Here is an 18,603-nt window from a genome sequence, read left to right as displayed (position 1 = left end):
CAACGGAGAGCACGTCAGGGATGACGAGAAAGTGACAGGAGAAAATCCGTCCCGGTCAACCACCCAAACATCAATAACGGGAACCTTATACAGCGCTTCCCTATAACGTCGAACTCCCGCAGGCACAAAGAAATTACGGAGGCTATCACTTATCACCTGACCAAAGATATGGCTCCCATCAACACTGTGCAAAACGAGGGATTTAGGAAAATGATCAACACCCTAGACAAACGCTACACAGTGCCGTCCCGCAACTATTTTTCTATTGTTGCACTACCTGCTCTATACACGCAGTGTCGAGCAACGGTGGAGACGGAATTTCAAGCAGTACAACATTTTGCGGCAACAACAAAACGTGAGACATTTGTTGTTTTTATGTTTATTTATTGTTTTTATGTTCAGTCTCAACTGTTACGAAGTTGATGTGCAGTTAATAAGTGCAATAAATATTTATACTGGAAAAGAAAATCGTGAGAGAATCGTGATCTCAATTCTAAGCCAAAAAATCGTGATTCTCATTTTATGCAAAATCGTGCAGCCCTACGTTTTTATAGAGAATTTTCACGCCACAATGCTGGGGTGCTGCTGTCCGGAGGAAGAGTGGGCACCACGGCTGTTGCCTCTGTTGTTGGGTGAAGCCCAGACAGCTGCCCTGAGCCTGCCTCCGGCGTCCCATGGAGTGTATTAAGATGTCTGTCAGGCGGAATTAAGTCACCTTGGTCTTTCCCCGGAGGATTACCGGCAGCAGTTCCACGCTGGTCAGATGCCGGGAGGGGAACGGCTGATAGCATGGGCAAGGCAGCTCGAAGACGAGGCGAGGTGGCTGTGTCCAGGGCGCATGTAGGAAGACGCCCGTATGCTGGACTTGGTGGTCATGGAGCAATTTGTGAAGGGGTTGCCCGATGCCACCACACATTGGGATCGCTACCACAGCCCCATCGAGTGACGGACAAGGTAAGCGACTCATGTTGTAACTGACGTCAGACGCCGGAGATTTTGGCGGAAAATTAAAGCAAATGGTAGTTTAGATTTGAACAAATTCATTTAAGCTTCAGTATTACCAAATACACTTATCAATTGTCTTATAACTAACACTATTTGTCTAAATAATCTCCAACACCCTGGAGAACAACGAGGAGAGTTTAGAGGCTCTCCAAGATTATATTGATCAGTGCTTTCAGGATCTCGTGATGAAGAAGACCCAGTGTGCAGCTTCCCCGGCCAAACCTGAGACGCCGTCGTCGAAAAGACAACGCCCGGCAGATTCCCCCGGCTCAACATCGCCAGCCGGCAAAGATATTGCTGACATACTGGAGTCAATCGACAAGCGATTGTCCAGTTTCGACGCAAGGCTGTCCTTGGTGGAGATTCTTCACCGAGAATTTAAATGCTTGCGAGAATCCCTGGAGTACAGCCAGCAGCAGGTGGAAACGCTTGCTGCTGAAAATGCCACGCTAAGGGAGTCGGTGAAATGTCTCACAGATAATGTTACCCAGCTCAATAGAGAAAATAAAAAAATAAAAGAAACAGTTATCGATCTACAAGCTCGTAGCATGCGTGATAATCTGGTATTTTCTGGTATTCCAGAAGCCGCTGGAGAGGACGCGGAGACCACGGTAAAAAGCTTCATCAAAACCCACCTGAAGCTGCCGGAGGACACTGTGAAGAACATCGTCTTCGATCGGGTACATCGCCTCGGCCCCATTCGGGCTACGGCCGGGAGACCACGTCCTATCGTGGCCAAATTCGGCCACTTCAAACAAAAGCAACATGTGAAAAGCCGTGGCAGGGAATTAAAAGGAACGGACTTCAGCGTGAACGACCAGTTCCCCAAAGAGATCTTGGAACGACGCAGGGTCCTCTTCCCAATCCGACGCGGCTTCATCCAGAAGGGCTCCCGCGCTGTCATCGCTGTGGACCGGCTGTACGTGGACGGACAGCTCCACCGCGACCCCAACATCACTCCGTGGCTGTATTAACCTCACACCAGATAAGAATCAGCTACACCATTTCCCTATCCACTCACACTAACTTGCATTAACATCTGTTTAACTTACCAGTATCAAATCGCATCTTAAAGTGTGATTTCATAGCAGAATTAACACCGTCACTCTCCGTCAGTGATTTAATTGGAATGTTTACGTTTTGTTTCTGTTTTTTTTTCTTCTCGTTTTTTTTCCCTCTCTTTTCCCCCTCTTGGTTTTATGCTGCTCACCCCTGTCCTTGGTTTCTTTCTTTATTCCTTTCACTGCCTCGATCACCTGCTTCGACACTCATCCACAAACATCCTTTATTTCGACACATACGCACCATGCGCTCAACGGCAGCACATTTACTTCAGTCAGACAGCGCACACAGTCGTTTAGGATACACACACTTAAGCCAAGCCTACTCATATTAGTAACTATGCATACACAAAGTCAGACTCAGGGAGCATCTCGCCACACATTTTTTCTCTCTCTCCTTCTCTTTATTTATGAACAAGTGACGTATTCTCTCCACCTGTCTAAGCGACGCACACAGCATACATCCCTAGTTATACACAAACATCTATGGGTACACTGAGGTTCATTACATGGAATATAAATGGAGCTGGCTCCAGAGAAAAGAGGTTAAAAATATTTAACCAACTCAAAAAACTACAGGCAGATGTTGTCCTTTACAAGAGACCCACAGACCTCTTAGAGGTTCGAATGAACTTAAAACACCTGAGTTTCCCAATGTGTTCTCAGCTTGTTATAATTCTAGACAAAGGGGAGTAGCAATTTTAATACATAAAAATATTAATTTCACAGTACTCGATACAGTTATAGATCCAGAGGGCAGATTCTTAATCATTAAACTATCTATACTTGATAAAAAGCTATGTATTGCAAGTGTATATGGTCCAAATGTTGATGATCCCTCATTCTTTCACGGTTTTTTCAGTGCACTCTCTGAACACTTAGATGGCACACTTGTTCTTGGAGGTGACCTCAACCTTGGACTAAATGAAGACATGGATAGGCTCAATACAGCGGGAACTCAGCGTAATTGGCAGTCCACAAAGGCTACGTTCACACTGCAGGCGAAAGTGCATCAAATCCGATTTTTTGGACCCTATGCGACCCATATCCGATCATGGTATGACAGTGTGAACGGCACAAATCCGATATTTTCAAATCCGATCTGGGTCACTTTCGTATGTGGTACTGATTCCGATACATATCCGATGTTTTAGAAAGCGACTGTGTGAACGGTCATGTCGCATTAAATCCGTCTTTTACGTCACTGACACAAGACAGACGCCAATTATCAGCTCCGGAGAAGACATCGCAAACGCTTCCTGGCCATCCAGTGTAGATGTTAGTGAAACTGTTGGGAAGACAACGTTGGAGAAACGTGAACATTTTATTTGTACTGTATAATCTGCAGATTCTGACAGAAATCTGCAACTATCCTTTGAAGCACCGCTCCTCTAAAACAGCAATAAGGATAATTATTAGGTTATCTACATTATTATGTAAATAACAAAATAACTTAAAGCAAAAATTGGGAAACGTAAAGTCCGAAGTCTTTATATTAAGGGCCATCAGTCAAACAATATTGTTTGCTCTGGGTCTAAACAGAGCGCGTTGTGTGTGACGTCTTCTTTTGCGCATGCGGGCCGCTTTGAGCGTTCACACTAGAGCGCGTTTGCTGTCGCATTTTATTTGTAGTGTGAACAAGCAGACAAAAAAATCGGATTTGATCAAAAAAATCGGAATTGAGCATTAGACCTGCTTTTTTTTTCCCTGCTAATTTTAGCATCACACGGCACAGCTTCTGTATCACGTGGTTTAAGCTCCGCCCTTGTCATTTGTTGAGCAGGAAGAGAGAGCGCTTGTTTTCATGCAGATTACGTCCCGGACCAAAATGCGGTACAATCGTCGTCGTCGCCTTTTTTAAAAATTTTTTTAAATCGTTGTCATTTGGAAATGAGATCGCACATAAGTATGAATCGAGATCGCGATTTTCTAATGATTAATCGTGCAGCCCTAACCAACAGTACCATCCGGTGAAGTGCCACCGACAGCGTGGGGGCGGGGGGGATGACACGCTGGCACAGCTGCAGCCCCCATCAGCCGCTCCAGTACAGCGGTGTCCCACTCCAAGTGGTCCCGCAATACCCCCAGCTGCTCCTCCTGCTGTGCAGACATCACCTGGCCCACAATCTGGAGCGGGCGGAGTGACTGGGGGTCCGACATAGCACCAAGATTTCAGCACCACTGTGGTAAGGACCCCACGCACACACACAGTTGGCAGTTTACTCTGTTATCTTTTATTATCTGTGGGCAGCAGATGCTGTTGTTTCGGTGCTCTGCACGCTGGAACAGTCTCTCCAAGGCTGCTGCCACACACACGTCCTTCTGCTCCACTGTCACTGGAAAACCCCCAAAAGATAGCAGTGTCATTTAACCTGACCCAGCATACCTGTTTCAAACACACCCCCGTGCCGCTCCTGCGAGCTCACTGTGCTACCCCTCCTCTACAACAGGCCAGAGACCACTGTATGGTCTGCAGTGGTGAGAATTACAGAGGAAGAATCTCCACCACTGAAAACAGCTTCACCTGAAAGTTAAACACTGCTGTAATTTAATTTAGTTTCATAAAACATCACAGAACTCAGATCAGATAAATAATTTACATTAAGAAATTTGTGATAACCATCAATAAATCTATTTCTTTTTCTTTTCTTTTCTAGACTATCTTCTTGAGTGTGTAAATGGAATAGGAAGAGATTATAGAGGAACAAAGTCCAGAACAAACTCAGGAAAGATCTGTCAAAGATGGGACTCAAGCTACCCACACAGGCCAAAGTATGTGTTTGCATTTGATTTTACATCATCATTTTATATCCTTTTATGCCTTTGTGAGATTTGTTCTTAATGTTTCTGCTGCAGGTTCACGCCGCAGAGCCACCCACAAGCAGATTTGGAGTCTAACTTCTGCAGAAACCCTGATGGGGACAGCAATGGACCGTGGTGTTACACTACGGATCCTAATGCCCGCTGGGAGCACTGCAACGTACCTAGTTGCTCTGGTAGGATTCATAATTCATTTAATTATGGCCGTTGTCAACAACCCATATGCATACATTTCTTTTCTCTTTACTACTCTTGTGTTTTTCTGAACCAATGGCCAAACAATCCCTCTCTTTCTTCTCCAAACTTTAACAGTTTCTATCCTTGTAAATAATCTCAAAAGAAATATAGCTCGCATCGTTCACGTCAAAGAACCGGCTCTAATAGCCATTTCGTTCGCGACCGACCCACCACTATTCCTCATTATGATTATTGTAATTTCATGTCTTTAGTGTGGGAGTCTGTCATGTCCCCTGTGTTTAAGTCCCCGTCGCCCTTTGTGCGTCTCTGTGATGCCTTTGTCTCCCTTTGCGTTGCTCTCGTTCCCTCTCTTTCCCGTGTGCCCAGTCTTGTCTCCTCCTCGTTTACATGTTTCCCCTTGTATCTCATTCCTTGTCTCCCCCTCGCTGTCATGTTCTGTATTTGTTTCTTATACCCGTGTCCCATCTCCTGTTCCCTGATGTCATGTCAAGGTCATGTGTCTTAAGTCTGCACCTCTGTATTTTCTATTTTGACAGTCTAATTTGTTTAATTTTTCTTCCGCTGTGGCGTCATGTTCATCTGTTTCAGCTGTGTTCCCCGTGTGTTTCCATTTGCCTTGTCACCCTTGTGTGTATTTATTAGGGGTGCAACGATATTCGTATCGATATTGAACCGTTCGATACAGTGCTTTCGGTTCGGTACGCATATGTATCGAACAATACAACATTTGTAATTTATTTTATCAACTTTCCTTCTGACGATGCTGTCTGTGTGGAGCGCTCAGTGAATCTGCGTTCGACTACTCCGCCTAGGCTGCACTGTCGAGCGCAGATCCACTGAGCGCTCCACACAGACAGCATAGTCAGAAGGAAGAGCGCAGGGCAAGCTAGCGAGACAGAAGTTAAGCTCTCCTTGCAACATGGCAAATTGAACCTCCCCACCCTCATTCAGATCTGGCGTTTGGAATTATTTTGGTTTTCATGTGACGTATGACCCTGAAGGTAAGCGCGTCATGGACTAAAGTAAAACAGTATGTTGGATGTGCCACGCAATGCTCAATTACATGGGTGGGAGCTAGTGTGTTAGCGCAGTTAGCTCGTTAACGTGTTGGCCGTCTAGCCCCATGCACGGGGCTATCAGGGGTAGCTCGTTAACGGAGATTTGCCGTGTTGTGGCGTTAAGGTCATTTTAACGAGGTTAACCTGAAAGCACTAGTGGGAACACAACGAATATGACTGCACATTTACGCCGACATCATCCTAGTGCAAAGACAAAAACAACAAGCATGCATGCTACAAACTTTACCCGAGTCATTTAGACAGCCGTTAGCACATGATTCTCCTTATGGGGACCTGATATGTTTAATATGCTGCTGAGAATATAGCCCAGAAGAAGCGTATAGTATAGCTTTTATTTTGGAAAGAGCCATTTCTCTGTAATAAACTCTCTTTTCCAAAGATGAGTGATTCCTCAATCAGATACAGGGCTCGCAATATCGCTAGCCCGACGTCCCGGGGCTAGCGATTTTTCCAGTCGGGCTACCAAAATCTATCTCTGCCCTGCCCGTCGGGCTATCGTAGGAAGGAAAAATATATGTCAATGCTTTTGCATTCTTTCGGAAATGTAGCTGGGTAATTATGTCATTGGCATCGGTGAGCCACTGTCAATATGTGACATATTGAAATCGCGTTTGAATTTGCGCTTGTTTTTTTGCTTTCACTTTGCAATCGCGCGAACTGTGTATAGAGAGCGACAGTACTGATTGGTGAGTGATGATAATTTGCACCAATTCCTCTGACATCGTCTTATCAATCGTTAGCTTACTATGCAAACATGACAAGTGAAATCTCCGCAGCAAGCTTAAACATGTGAGAGGTTGATCGCGCAGAGAATCGCTGAGCTTATGTGAGTGCGTGTGTAAAAGCAGCAGGATATATATTTCAGTTCTGCTGAGCCAAATAAGACAGGTCAGGGTGAAGAAGTGACAGCCAAAGAAAAGCTTACCACAAAACGGAGAAGTTATGACAAATCAGACTATAAGGCAAAAAGAAAGTGCAGCTTTATGGTTTCATGGACAAAAGAATTTCTGTGGCTGCGATATGATGAGCTAAATAACCAGGGCTGCACATAAGTGGTCCGCAGGTGCGCATTCGCTGTCAAAATAAAAAACACGCACAAGGGTTAGGGTTAAATTTAAAAACTGTACTTTTGAGTTAAAATATATATTTATAATTTTAATAAATGACAAATTAAAAAGGCATGAACATTTTTTTTGTATCGAAAAAATATCGAACCGTGACACCAAAGTATCGAACCGAACCGTGAATTTTGTGTATCGTTGCACCCCTAGTATTTATGTGATCTGTTGTCATGCATCCATTGTTAGGTTGTCTGTTGTGTTCACACCCTGTTTCCAGGTATCCACCCATCCACACCAGGTTTTCATGTTTATGTTTATTTTATTTCCACTTTAGGTTTGTTTTGCACCTTTCTAACAGCCACAATGAACAGCTCCCTTTTCGTTAAAATCTAGTTATGTTCCACGCTTCATTTTGTCTGCATTTGGGTCCGCTCTCCTCTCTCCACACGCAGACTCTGACACTTTCTTAGCTTGGTTTTAGCATCAGTCAAAAACAGCTGTGTGAGTAAAATAGTAAAGTATCCACTATCTAATATCTATTTTGTGTTTCCTACCTGTAGGGTGACAGAGGTGGTCCTCCGGTTTGTTATGAGCAGAACAGATTTGTCCTTCAGGGTGTCGCAACATGGACTGAGTGATGTACGTTGGGCAGGACGGCCAGTGTTTACACTCAAGTTTCTAAGTTTGTGGACTGGATCGATGCAACCATCAAAGCCAACTAAAAGCCATCATCCGTAATGCGGTTGTTGAGGATGTCTTAACATGTATACTTTGTTCTGCTCTGACATGAACGTTTTTATCAAGTATTTTTTATTAAGTATGGATACACATTAAGTAGTGCATGAAAATCACAAATTCTGCCAGAGAAGAAAAATACAAGTTAAACAAAATCAGAAAATCACACTTTATACAAGATGTTCTGATTTAAAAAAGATTCTATTTATTATTTTATATTATAATATTTGGTGATTGACAAAAACTGAGTTTTGAAGAGAAATGTAGGAAAAGTTTTCCTAAGAAAATGAATAAGAACGAGCACGTTGAAATTGGATGTTCATGTGGGATTGAACTAATGACAAATGTATGTGAACTAAAATAGCAAAAACTTAATGTTAACTTAAAGTGTATTCATATGTGGCTGAATGTTTATCTGTGTTGGAATTAGTGACAATTAAGTACAAGATAGAAGAGAAGAAAATGTAATGTAAGTCAATTTAAAGTGTAAACTTTGTTTTACATTATGAAAAAGCCAGAGAAAGGAATGATGATACGATGTTACTGGACATCAGGTGATGGTATGTCAACAATGGAGACTGCTTTCTTTGCAAAAGAAAACAGCATGTGCATCAAAATAAACTATTTAAAGCAGTGAATTTTGAGTTCTAAGCATCCCAGCAACTATTCAGAAAAGCATTTCTATTTTCAATAAAATTGAAATGGTTACAGATTTTTCTTCTTTTCTTGGTGTCACTCATTTTCTTTAACACAACTTTCTAATGTAATGATGTTGTCTCTTGTTGTTTCTGTCATTCTCTCTCTCTCCCTCCTGGTCTTTTCGTGTGCTACTGCTGTTGCGTTGTAACTACCGCCCCTGTCCCCTCGGGCACAAAGACAAGGCTCTGTTTGTGTCTCCCGTCTCTGCTCAGCCCAAACACAAGGCTAACGTGCAGCATGAAGCAAAAAAAAAGTGAGAGAGCGAGAGAGGAAGAGAAAGAGAAAAAACCCATGGCTCCTAATAAGGACCCGGCTCTAAGAGCCATTTCATTCACGACCGACCCATCACTAACCTGTACACTCAGATTTACATATGAGACAACATTACAACAACAGTCGTAACAAAGTCCTCCGTCTCCCTTTGTTCATTGTTGCATCGTCTGTGTTACCTACCCCACATCCAGTTTAATTTTGTCAAGTCATAGTGAAAGTCTTATTTATAGTTTCCTAGTTTAAGATTAGATTTTCCCTCACACCCCCAGATGGAGAAACCTTTTAAACTTAAACGCGCTCACGCACACAGGTGTACACACAGGCGCTCACATACACAAACCTATCTTCCTTGGCTGCTAACTTAAAGCATATTGTGCACTGTCGGTCCTCCGTGCCACTCAGTAACATTCAATATTTAGTATTTACTGTTACTTACATGTATCTAGGTTGTTGTCTCTATCATGTTGTTCTCTTGCTGTTTGTTTTCTCTTTTCTTCTTTTGACGGGTGATCCAACGGATTTTCGCAGTGTCTTCTTTTACCGTCTCCCCTACCCCTTTGCTTTCTTTCTCCCTTTCCGTATGTCTGTCCAATTTGTAATAACTTAAAAAAATAACATAAATAAAGAATGATAATACAGACTAATCAAGTGGAACAACATGGCATTGGCATATTTTCTCCGATTGAAAAAATAAATTCGTTGGGCTCTTTCCTGTCCTTCAGACAACAAGTGTGATTGCTAAAGTACCGAACGGGACAGGCAAAGACAAAAAAAAGAAAGAAAGATGTTCCCTCATTTTGCCTTGCTTCTTGTCTGTGAGTGTTAGCCCCAAAATAAAGGCTTGTTTTTCATTAACCTCCTAGGACCTGGCGTCCACATACGTGGACATCACATTTTGGGTTATTTAGACCAAAATACTGAATTTTGCTCTACAAGGGCCTGATATCCACTTACAAGGACATTATACTGCTACTGTTTTATGGAAAATGTAAACAGATATCCTCATATGTGGCTCTCATTTTTCTTAGAAACAAAAATTAGGTAAAAAAAAAAAAAATCTGGTAATTCTTTATTTTTACATTTATCGGGTCCCAATGAGCCCAAATATCAAAGAGAAATTTAAAATGCATGCCGTGGATAAGTTCGGGTCTTAGGAGGTTAAAGTCAGTATGCACCTGGGTCCACCTCACTCACTCCACTCGGTCTGCTCCGCAGGACGTGACAAAGAGTGAATCTGTCTTCAACCATCTCGATGAAAATACTTTGTGTGAACAGGTATCATTAGTTTGTTAATTCTTTTCAGTGATAATTATTCATGTTTGGGGTTTTTTTTTGTTGTAAATCTGGCTGTTTAAGCCACGCTTGCTAGCTTGTTAGTGCAACAATATAGCACAATGCTAACACAAGCTGTGTTAGCTAGCACATGCTAGCTAACACAAGCATGATAGCCTAAAATGAAAGACATAGCTAATTCAAATATATATAGTGTTCATAATTTAACCTCTGCACATAAGTTAGTTGGGATCTATCACAGAAACAGCATGTCGTGATAAATATGCATTTTATGTATGGTTTGAAATTTGTAAGTTAAGGAATTGCTGTAACTGTATATTTGCATTCTTCTCTACTTTGTAGTTCAACTGTTGCACAGTAGTTTACCTAAGCATTTGATGTATGTTTTTGGTACACATGGACAGATTTTCTATTTGTCATTATTTTTTTAAGTACATATTTATCGACTTAAAACACTTGGAGACTGGGGCTACGTGCACACGTACACAGGTATTTTTGAAAACTGAGATTTTCCGTTTTCGTTTTAAAAAATAATCCCGTCCACATGTAAACATGCCAAAGCAACAAGTGGCGATATATTCCTAACCGTGTAGAAATGTTGGCCAATCAGAAGTCTAGAAGTCTGGGTGGGAAAGAGTACACAAAGATGGCACATAGTGTCATGGTCCTGGGTCGTTGACCCAGCGTTTTGTGTTTATTCTGGTTTGTATTAGTTTAGGGTTGAACCTGTAGTTTGGTGTATTGTCAGCCCTACCTGTGTCTGTCCTTGGTGCTCTGTTCATGTCCCCGTGTTGTGTTGTAAATCAGTCTGTGTTTCCTGTTTTACTTTGAAGGCTTGTGTTCTGGATTTCCTGTTCTGTTCTGAAGGTCTGTGTCTGTTGTCATGGTGTTCAGCTTGTCTCCTCCGGTCCTCATGTGTATTAGGTTCAGCTGTTCTTCCCTCCTGTGTGTGATTACCTGATTACCTTGTGTGTGTATATTTAGTGGGTGTCGGTCTGTGTTGGTTGTCGGCTCGTCTGCATTCATCCGTGTATTTCTGCGTATCTCTGCATTCATCTGCGTTCCATGGTGTCCTGTCTCTGCGTCCCTCTGCCCCGCACCCCCTTTGTATGGTCTCAGGTTTGTCTAGTGATGGCCAAATGAAGCTTTCTGAAGCACTGAAGCTTGTATTGAAAAACGGTTCATTACTCGAAGCTTTTCAACACAGTCCTCTCTGGTGACATCTGGTGGCCAAAAATATGAAGATCCGCTTGAATCCACAAAATAAAACCAACCGCTTCATTAAGATTGCCCACTGTACAGAGTGGAATTCTATCTGATATTGGGCCGCCGTTGTGTTGCTTTGAACGTGTATTTTTTTTGGTGGTTTAAAAAAAATATGGATTATTTGTTTAATAAATAATTTTGACCAGTAAACTCTCCTTGTTTAAACATGCACCATTGTGTGGTCTTTCTTTGCTTGTGACTTCTTGATGTTGGTAAATACAATAATTGAAAAATACCACGTTACATATAATAATGTACAACACATTGTGGAGTATGCTTCTGCTGTGAGGTCCTGCCTCCATGCATTTATGCAATTAACTGCTAGACGAGTAGAGATAGAGAGAGATGTGTATATATAATATTATATTAGGGAAATTTTCCCAGACATATTTTTGACCTGGGGGTAGAATTGATTGTGAAATGGAAAGGGAAAATGCTTATGAACTTGCAAATTAAAAACATGATGCATTTAAAGTAGCCCTTTTCCATTTGTATTTAAGAAGAGAATTTGTTCTAGTGTGCGATGGCCAGAACTGTTCCTTTTCGTGGAGATAATTTCTCCTGCCTTAAGGAAAATCCCTTCACATGGCACAGAAGAGGCTGGAGCGCAAAGAAACTGGTAGAGATGCAGTTATACAGTCTACCTGGGCGCCACAAACCCCAGCTAAAAAGAATAAATTAAATTGCTGCACATTTGGCAGTCTAACGTTTTCAGATTAAACAATAAAATATATATTTTACAACATTACATGTAAAGAGTCAAGTGGAAGTTTTTCTACCGAAGCAGTTAGGTTCTAAATGAAACTTCGGACGTCACTGATCATGTGACTCTGGCCAAACGAATCAAGCGTCGACACAGTGCTTCTGAAGCAGTGTGCTGATTTTTTTGACACACGCACCGGAGCTTCAGCTTCAAGCGGGCCATCACTAGGTTTGTCATTTAGTTTCTCCCAGTTTAGGGTTCCGTTTGTAAATTACTCATACCTCGTTGCCTGTTTTTGCCACCACCACCTTTGTAAATAAAACATCACTTGTATCATCAGTTTGCTGCATCTTGGGTCCTCCTTTTCCTCCACACCACACGGCTCACTCCGCCAGCCGTGACACATAGAGGCAGAACAGAGTCCTATGTGTGGAGGGACGGCAACTGTGTTGTATATGTAAGTATAAACACTGCAGATATTAAAGTTAACAGTATTTTGTCTAAGTCCGCCATTGTAGAAATTCATTTCACCGAAACAATAACATGGCGCCCAGTGTGACGTCAAAATAGGCGCACACCTTTGACTCTGCGTTTTCTCCATTTTCCTTGTCCACACTCAAATGCAAAAACAGAGTTTTTGAAAATATCCACCCTGGCAGGCGTTTTTAAAAATCTCAGTTTTCAGTGACCGAAAATGCCGTTTACATGTGGATGAAAGGTGCAAACGCATAGAAAAATCTGCGTTTTCAAAAAATACCCGGGTACGTGTGGACATAGCCTGGCACTCCCTATAAAGATAACAAATGTTTAATTGACAAATGGTATTTTAGGCAAAGTGGTCTTTTTTTAATTTGAAATTTGTTGGACTAATTTATCTAATCTGTTTCAGGCTACGTACGTGGGTATTTCTGATAACCCTCCCTTCGTCCACACATACATGGCGTTTTCGATCAGTAGAAATGGAGATTTTTAACAACTCCTGTCAGGGTGGAAATTTTCAAAAACTGAGTTTTTGTGTTTACATGAGGATGAGGAAAATTTAGATTTAGTCATGCAAGGTCAAAGGTGTGCGCAACGTTATTGTTTACAAGAGATTAAGCTCTACAATGGATATAGGCTACGTTAACACTGCAGGTCTTAATGCTCAATTCCGATTTTCTGATCAAATCCGATTTTTTTTTTTTTTTTTTGTCCGCTTGTTCACACTACAAATAAAATGCAACAGCAAGCGTGCTCTAGTGTGAACCCTCAAAGCGGCCCGCATGCGCAAAAGAAGACCTCACACATAACGCGCTCTGTTTAGACCCAGACCAAACAATATTGTTTGACTGATGGCACTTAATATAAAGACTTCGGACTTTACGTTTCCCAATTTTTGCTTTAAGTTATTTTGTTATTTACATAATAATGTAAATAACCTAACAATTATTCTTATTGCTGTTTAAGAGAGGAGTGGTGCTTCAAAGGATAGTTGCAGATTTCTGTCAGAATCTGCAGATTATACAGTATACATAAAATGTTCATGTTGTCTTCCCAACAGTTTCACTAACATCTACACTCGATGGCCAGGAAGCGTTCGCAATGTCTTCTCGGGCGCTTCTCCGGAGCTGATAAATGAAATGAATGAAATGCCCAGCTCTTCCATGTGTGTGAGGTAATTGAATAGATCTGGGGAAAAAAACAAAGCATCAATATTTTGCTTTGTGATCAAATGGGATTTACTGAAGGTCTGCAAAGCAGCCTGTGTTGGCTCAGTTATAAATGGGAATATATATATATATATATATATATAAAAGAAACCAATGGATTGAGCATTCACGTCTTGAACAGACTTTTAAATGTGTATTGAATAATGACAGTTCTCGTTTTTAAGTATCCTGAGGTGTCTTAAAAGGTGCTATGTAACTCTCAGTTATAAATTTATTCTTAGCCAAATTGAGTTTTCTGTATTGAAATATTATTCTGCCTTTTGTAGGGTGAGTGCAGAAATCAAGAAAACAACAATCCATTTGCAGGCCAAGTTCTTTTCCCAGCTGGATAGTAATTTGGCAAACCTTATGACAATAGAAGAGTGAAGTACAAAGGAGAAAAATTAAGACCATTGTAGGTGCCATGAACTTATTAATGCCGTGAAAATTAACGCAAATGAATCTGCCAATTTTCAACGCAATTAACGCATCTGGAGCGCAGAATGACTCAAAATCCCTGAAGTGTTTCTGTCAATGCATTTTGGCCAGTTTGTCCAAGTAGAGTTACCTTCACACTTGCGCAAATGGGCAGTTGATCTGGTTGTTATGGGCTGCTGAACCAATCAACTCAATATTGAAGATGATTTGAGTATTAAAAAAAATAACCAGACTGGAAACTTGACCGACATAAAGTATTATGCACATTGTGCAAGAAGGAATTTTCTTTTCACTGAAGAACTTCCAGCTTAAAATATCACATTGAAGCAAAGCATATGTTAGTCTGGGATGCTGCTAGGACTTTGGCTAACGCGTCACCCAGCTTGCAACAAACCACTCACGGAGCATCGGGGACTCATTAAGTCTACCTCGGATTTATTGACTTGCACAATGCCAAGTGGATTGTAACAAACTGAAGACCCATTGATATCGTTGAAACCGGCTCATATAAATCATATAATTCAAAAAACATTTATTCACATTTCAACTTTTAACTATTTAAATTTTCAGCTTTTTCCTTTTAAACAAATTTAAAGTGAAACAACACAAAACACTGCAAACCACGACACAATTAAATATAAATTACAATATGAAAACAAAAAGAACATGCATATTCTCTGTCATACAGGCCTGCATGAATAAAATTTCTGAATCCTTTGTCACCCGCAACTGAAAATAGTTGTGGATGATTACTATACCTTTCTAATGTGACGTTGTTGTCCCTGGCTCTCTTTCTCTGTCTCTCCCTCCCGCTCTGTTTCTGTGCTACTGCGAGTGTAACTACTGCCTCTCCCCCCTCTTTCCAGCGCAAAGCACAAGGCTCGCATGCGGAGTGAAGCGGGGGGAAAAAAAACATGAGCCCGCTGCTTTGTTCATGTCAAAGATTCGGCTCTACAAGAGCAGTTTCGTTTGCGACCGACACATCACTAGTGCCGGTGCGCCTAAAGTTAGGCGGTGCGCACCGGTGCAACCGTGGTAAAAAGTTAGTCTAGAGCATAGGTGTCAAACTCTGGCCCGCGGGCCAAATTTGGCCTGCAGCCTAATTACATTTGGCCCATGAAGCCATACCAAATTACTATTAGAGCTGGCCTACTGGTATTATACAGCTAATATATATATATTGTTTAGTATTAAGCTTTGCTTGTTCCATATTCAGTTTTCCAGCAAAACTGTTTTGAGTCCATAAGAAAAGATTCATTCTTATATGTGGAGGAAGATTTTTTTTTTTTCAATAAATATTAATGTTAGCCCGCGACTTTTTCCAGTTTTGAATTTTGGCCCACTGTGTATTTGAGTTTGACACCCCTGGTCTAGAGCCCTCCTAGAGACAAAGCATGTACAAACTCCAAAACACGTAAAAACTCCAAAACACAACAGAAGTGCTCCAGGATGCTAGTGGTAGTGTTGAGCTTTTCTTACCTAGTGGCTACACAAGACAGGAAGTACCAACGACTGGATTTGGTGTGTGGTAGTAACAGGTAAATGTTAGAAGGCCACGCTGCAATATAAACAAAATAAACATAAAAGCAGGGGCCGAAACCAAATTAGACTGGGTTTTGTCTGCGGGCTCAAATTGTTTATGCAGGTGCAATGCAGCAGAGGTTATAAGAATGAGCAGTAGAGCGGGAGTAGTCATTTTCAGGATGGCAAGATATTATAGCACAGATGAAGTGTTGGAAATGGTCCTGGACTCAGAGTGCCAGGATAACTCCTCATCCTCCTCCGAGGATTCTGGAGAGGAAACGGATAATTCTGTGGAACTAGAGCAGCTGGAGTCCAGTTCCCACGAAGAAACATCTGACGCTGAGAGCGAAGGGGAGATGGAGGAAGCAGCTTCGGAATGGACTGCAAAAAATGGCAAAATCGTTTGGTCCCCCACTCATATGGAGACCCTCCGCTATTTTCCTGCAGCTACAAATGTCACCCCAGGACTGACACACTACGCCGCCGCCCGAATCAGGGACCCGGCATCCAGCTTTGCACTCCTCTTCACGGATGAAATTGTGCAGCACACGGTGGCCATGACTAATCTGCACGGGAGACGTGCAGTCGCCGGCTGGCGTGACATGGACTGTGATGAATTGCGTGCTTATGTTGGGCTGCTCATCTTGGCCGGTGTTTACCGGTCAAGACACGAATCGTCTCGCAGCCTCTGGGGTGATAAATGCGGACGGGATATTTTTCGAGCCACCATGTCCCACAAGCGTTTCCATCAAATCGGCGGGGCGCTCCGTTTTGATGATAAGCTTTCCCGACCTCAACGCCGTCAGGACAAGCTGGCTGCCTTCCGCAAGGTGTGGGATTTGTGGACACATCGCCTGGAGCTGCTCTTCAACCCAGGTAGACACATTTGTGTTGATGAACAGCTCGTCCCGTTCCGGGGAAGGTGCAAGTTCAAGCAATATATACCAACGAAGCCAGCAAGGTACGGTCTAAAAATATGGGCTGTATGCGACGTGGAAACTTCCTACGCCTGGAGACTCCAGGTATACACCGACAAAGCTGGCGATCGCGCGGAGGTGAACCAGGGGATGCGGGTGGCCCTGGAGCTAACGGAAGGGCTCCAGGGAAACGTGGTGACATGTGACAATTTTTTCACGTCCTTTGCCCTGGCAGAAGAGCTGCTGAAGAGGAAAGTGGCCCTAGTTGGAACGATTAGGAAAAATAAGCCGGAGCTTCCGCCTCGATTGCTCCAGACAAGAGGGAAAGCGGTCCTGTCGTCTCCGTTTGCCTTCACGCTCACCCACACTCTCGTCTCCTATGTCCCCCGACGTGGCAAAAATGTGCTCTTGATGAGCACAAAACACCGCACTCCGGATGTGAGCGGGGAAGGGAAGCGAAAGCCAGTAATCATCCAAGATTACAATCGGTGCAAAGGTGGCGTCGACAACCTTGACAAGGTAGGTGTCATCACGCATCAGTTACGCACAGATTTATTCATTCTTGCTCATATATTCTTGTGTAAAATATACATAGGTTTGAAATTTTCTGTTTTGTGTGTGTGTGTGTGTTTTTTTTAGGTTGTTGGCACCTATTCCTGTAGGAGGAAACCAAATCGCTGGCCAGTGGCACTCTTCCACAACCTGCTGGACGTGTCACTGTACAACTCCTACGTGCTGTGGACCGCTATTGACCCATCCTGGAAACAGCAGAAAAATTACAAACGGAGGCTGTATGTTGAAGAAGTGGGTGAAGCTTTAGTAAACCCACACATACTGAAGCGAGGACGCCTTCCCCGCTCATCAGGTGCTGCAGACATCGTGACGAGTGGGCAGAGTGCTGCTGCTGCCCTGATCCCTAGTTCCAAGGGCAGGAGACAGTGCGACTTCTGCGATGAGAAAAGGAGACGCGTCATCGGCACCTGCTGCAAATGCGGGAAGTCCACATGTAAGGACCACATTGTGTTCATTTGCAAAGACTGCATCAACTGAGGACTCTGACACACCTCCACATACACACCACACCTCCACATATGCTCTTCCCCTCTCCCTCGCTCTTTCTTACTTATATCTTTCCCGTTCCCAAAAACATAAATGTTCATGTTCATTGTTCTAAATAAAAGTTTTTTTCTGGTTCAAACTGATCTTGTATTTTCATTTACATATTTTTTTTCATTTTATTTTAGAACACAAGAAGGAAAAAAGCATTGGGGGAAAAGTAAAAAATCATAATATACCATTATATTGAATTTCCTGTGCCCCTGCATTAAAAATAATGCTGGATCAAAACGAATGTTGGTGCGAATCTTTGGACCATCCAAAGGCCTAATTATAATAAAAGTGAAATATTACTTCAAATGTTTTTTATGGAAAATATTAAGTTTTTTTGTTTTTTGGGGCTAAAAAAACGGTGCGCTCATGTAATTAAACTGAAACCCCCGAAATATAATTAAAACTTTATATGAATATTTCAGGGAGAAGTAGTTTTAAAAGATTGGCTAATTTAAAGTGGAAAACAATATGAATATATAATCTTTTTATAGCACTTTTTGGGTCGTGGCAGAAAACGGTCCCTAGGGCAATGAACGTAAGTTTTTTTTTAAAAATTTGCCCCTGCATTAAAAATAATGCTGGATCAAAACAAATGTTGGTGCGAATCTTTGGACCAAGGTCCTGCACCCATCCGTCGGTAAACTGTACCTGGGCTTGTTGCAGTGACCTGAAGTTACTAAACTTCATGAGTGTATGCACTCACTCCAAGAACCGTATAATTATAAATCTGAGC

The 18,603-nt window shown here is 42.3% G+C and overlaps 1 protein-coding gene and 1 long non-coding RNA gene across 2 annotated transcripts; both read left to right on the top strand.

Annotated features, from left to right (window-relative positions):
* Positions 1-3,951: 3,951 nt before the first annotated feature.
* On the top strand, positions 3,952-8,597 carry LOC102305084. Its single transcript, XR_316291.2, has 3 exons — positions 3,952-4,838; positions 4,923-5,062; positions 7,785-8,597. It is a non-coding gene; the product is annotated as an uncharacterized LOC102305084 (long non-coding RNA).
* Positions 8,598-15,842: 7,245 nt separating this feature from the next.
* On the top strand, positions 15,843-17,858 carry LOC102304783 (piggyBac transposable element-derived protein 4-like). The gene is made up of 2 exons (XM_005930464.3): positions 15,843-17,279; positions 17,400-17,858. Exons 1-2 carry the CDS (start codon positions 15,990-15,992, stop codon positions 17,808-17,810), a joined length of 1,701 nt encoding a protein of 566 aa, XP_005930526.1. The 5' UTR covers positions 15,843-15,989; the 3' UTR covers positions 17,811-17,858.
* The last annotated feature ends 745 nt before the right edge of the window (positions 17,859-18,603 follow it).

The sequence above is a fragment of the Haplochromis burtoni genome, unplaced genomic scaffold (assembly GCF_018398535.1).
Source record: "Haplochromis burtoni strain Fernald_Lab_line unplaced genomic scaffold, NCSU_Asbu1 Contig_93, whole genome shotgun sequence".
NCBI classification, from domain to species: Eukaryota; Metazoa; Chordata; class Actinopteri; order Cichliformes; family Cichlidae; genus Haplochromis; species Haplochromis burtoni.
This window is presented reverse-complemented; position numbering and strand designations above follow the sequence as displayed.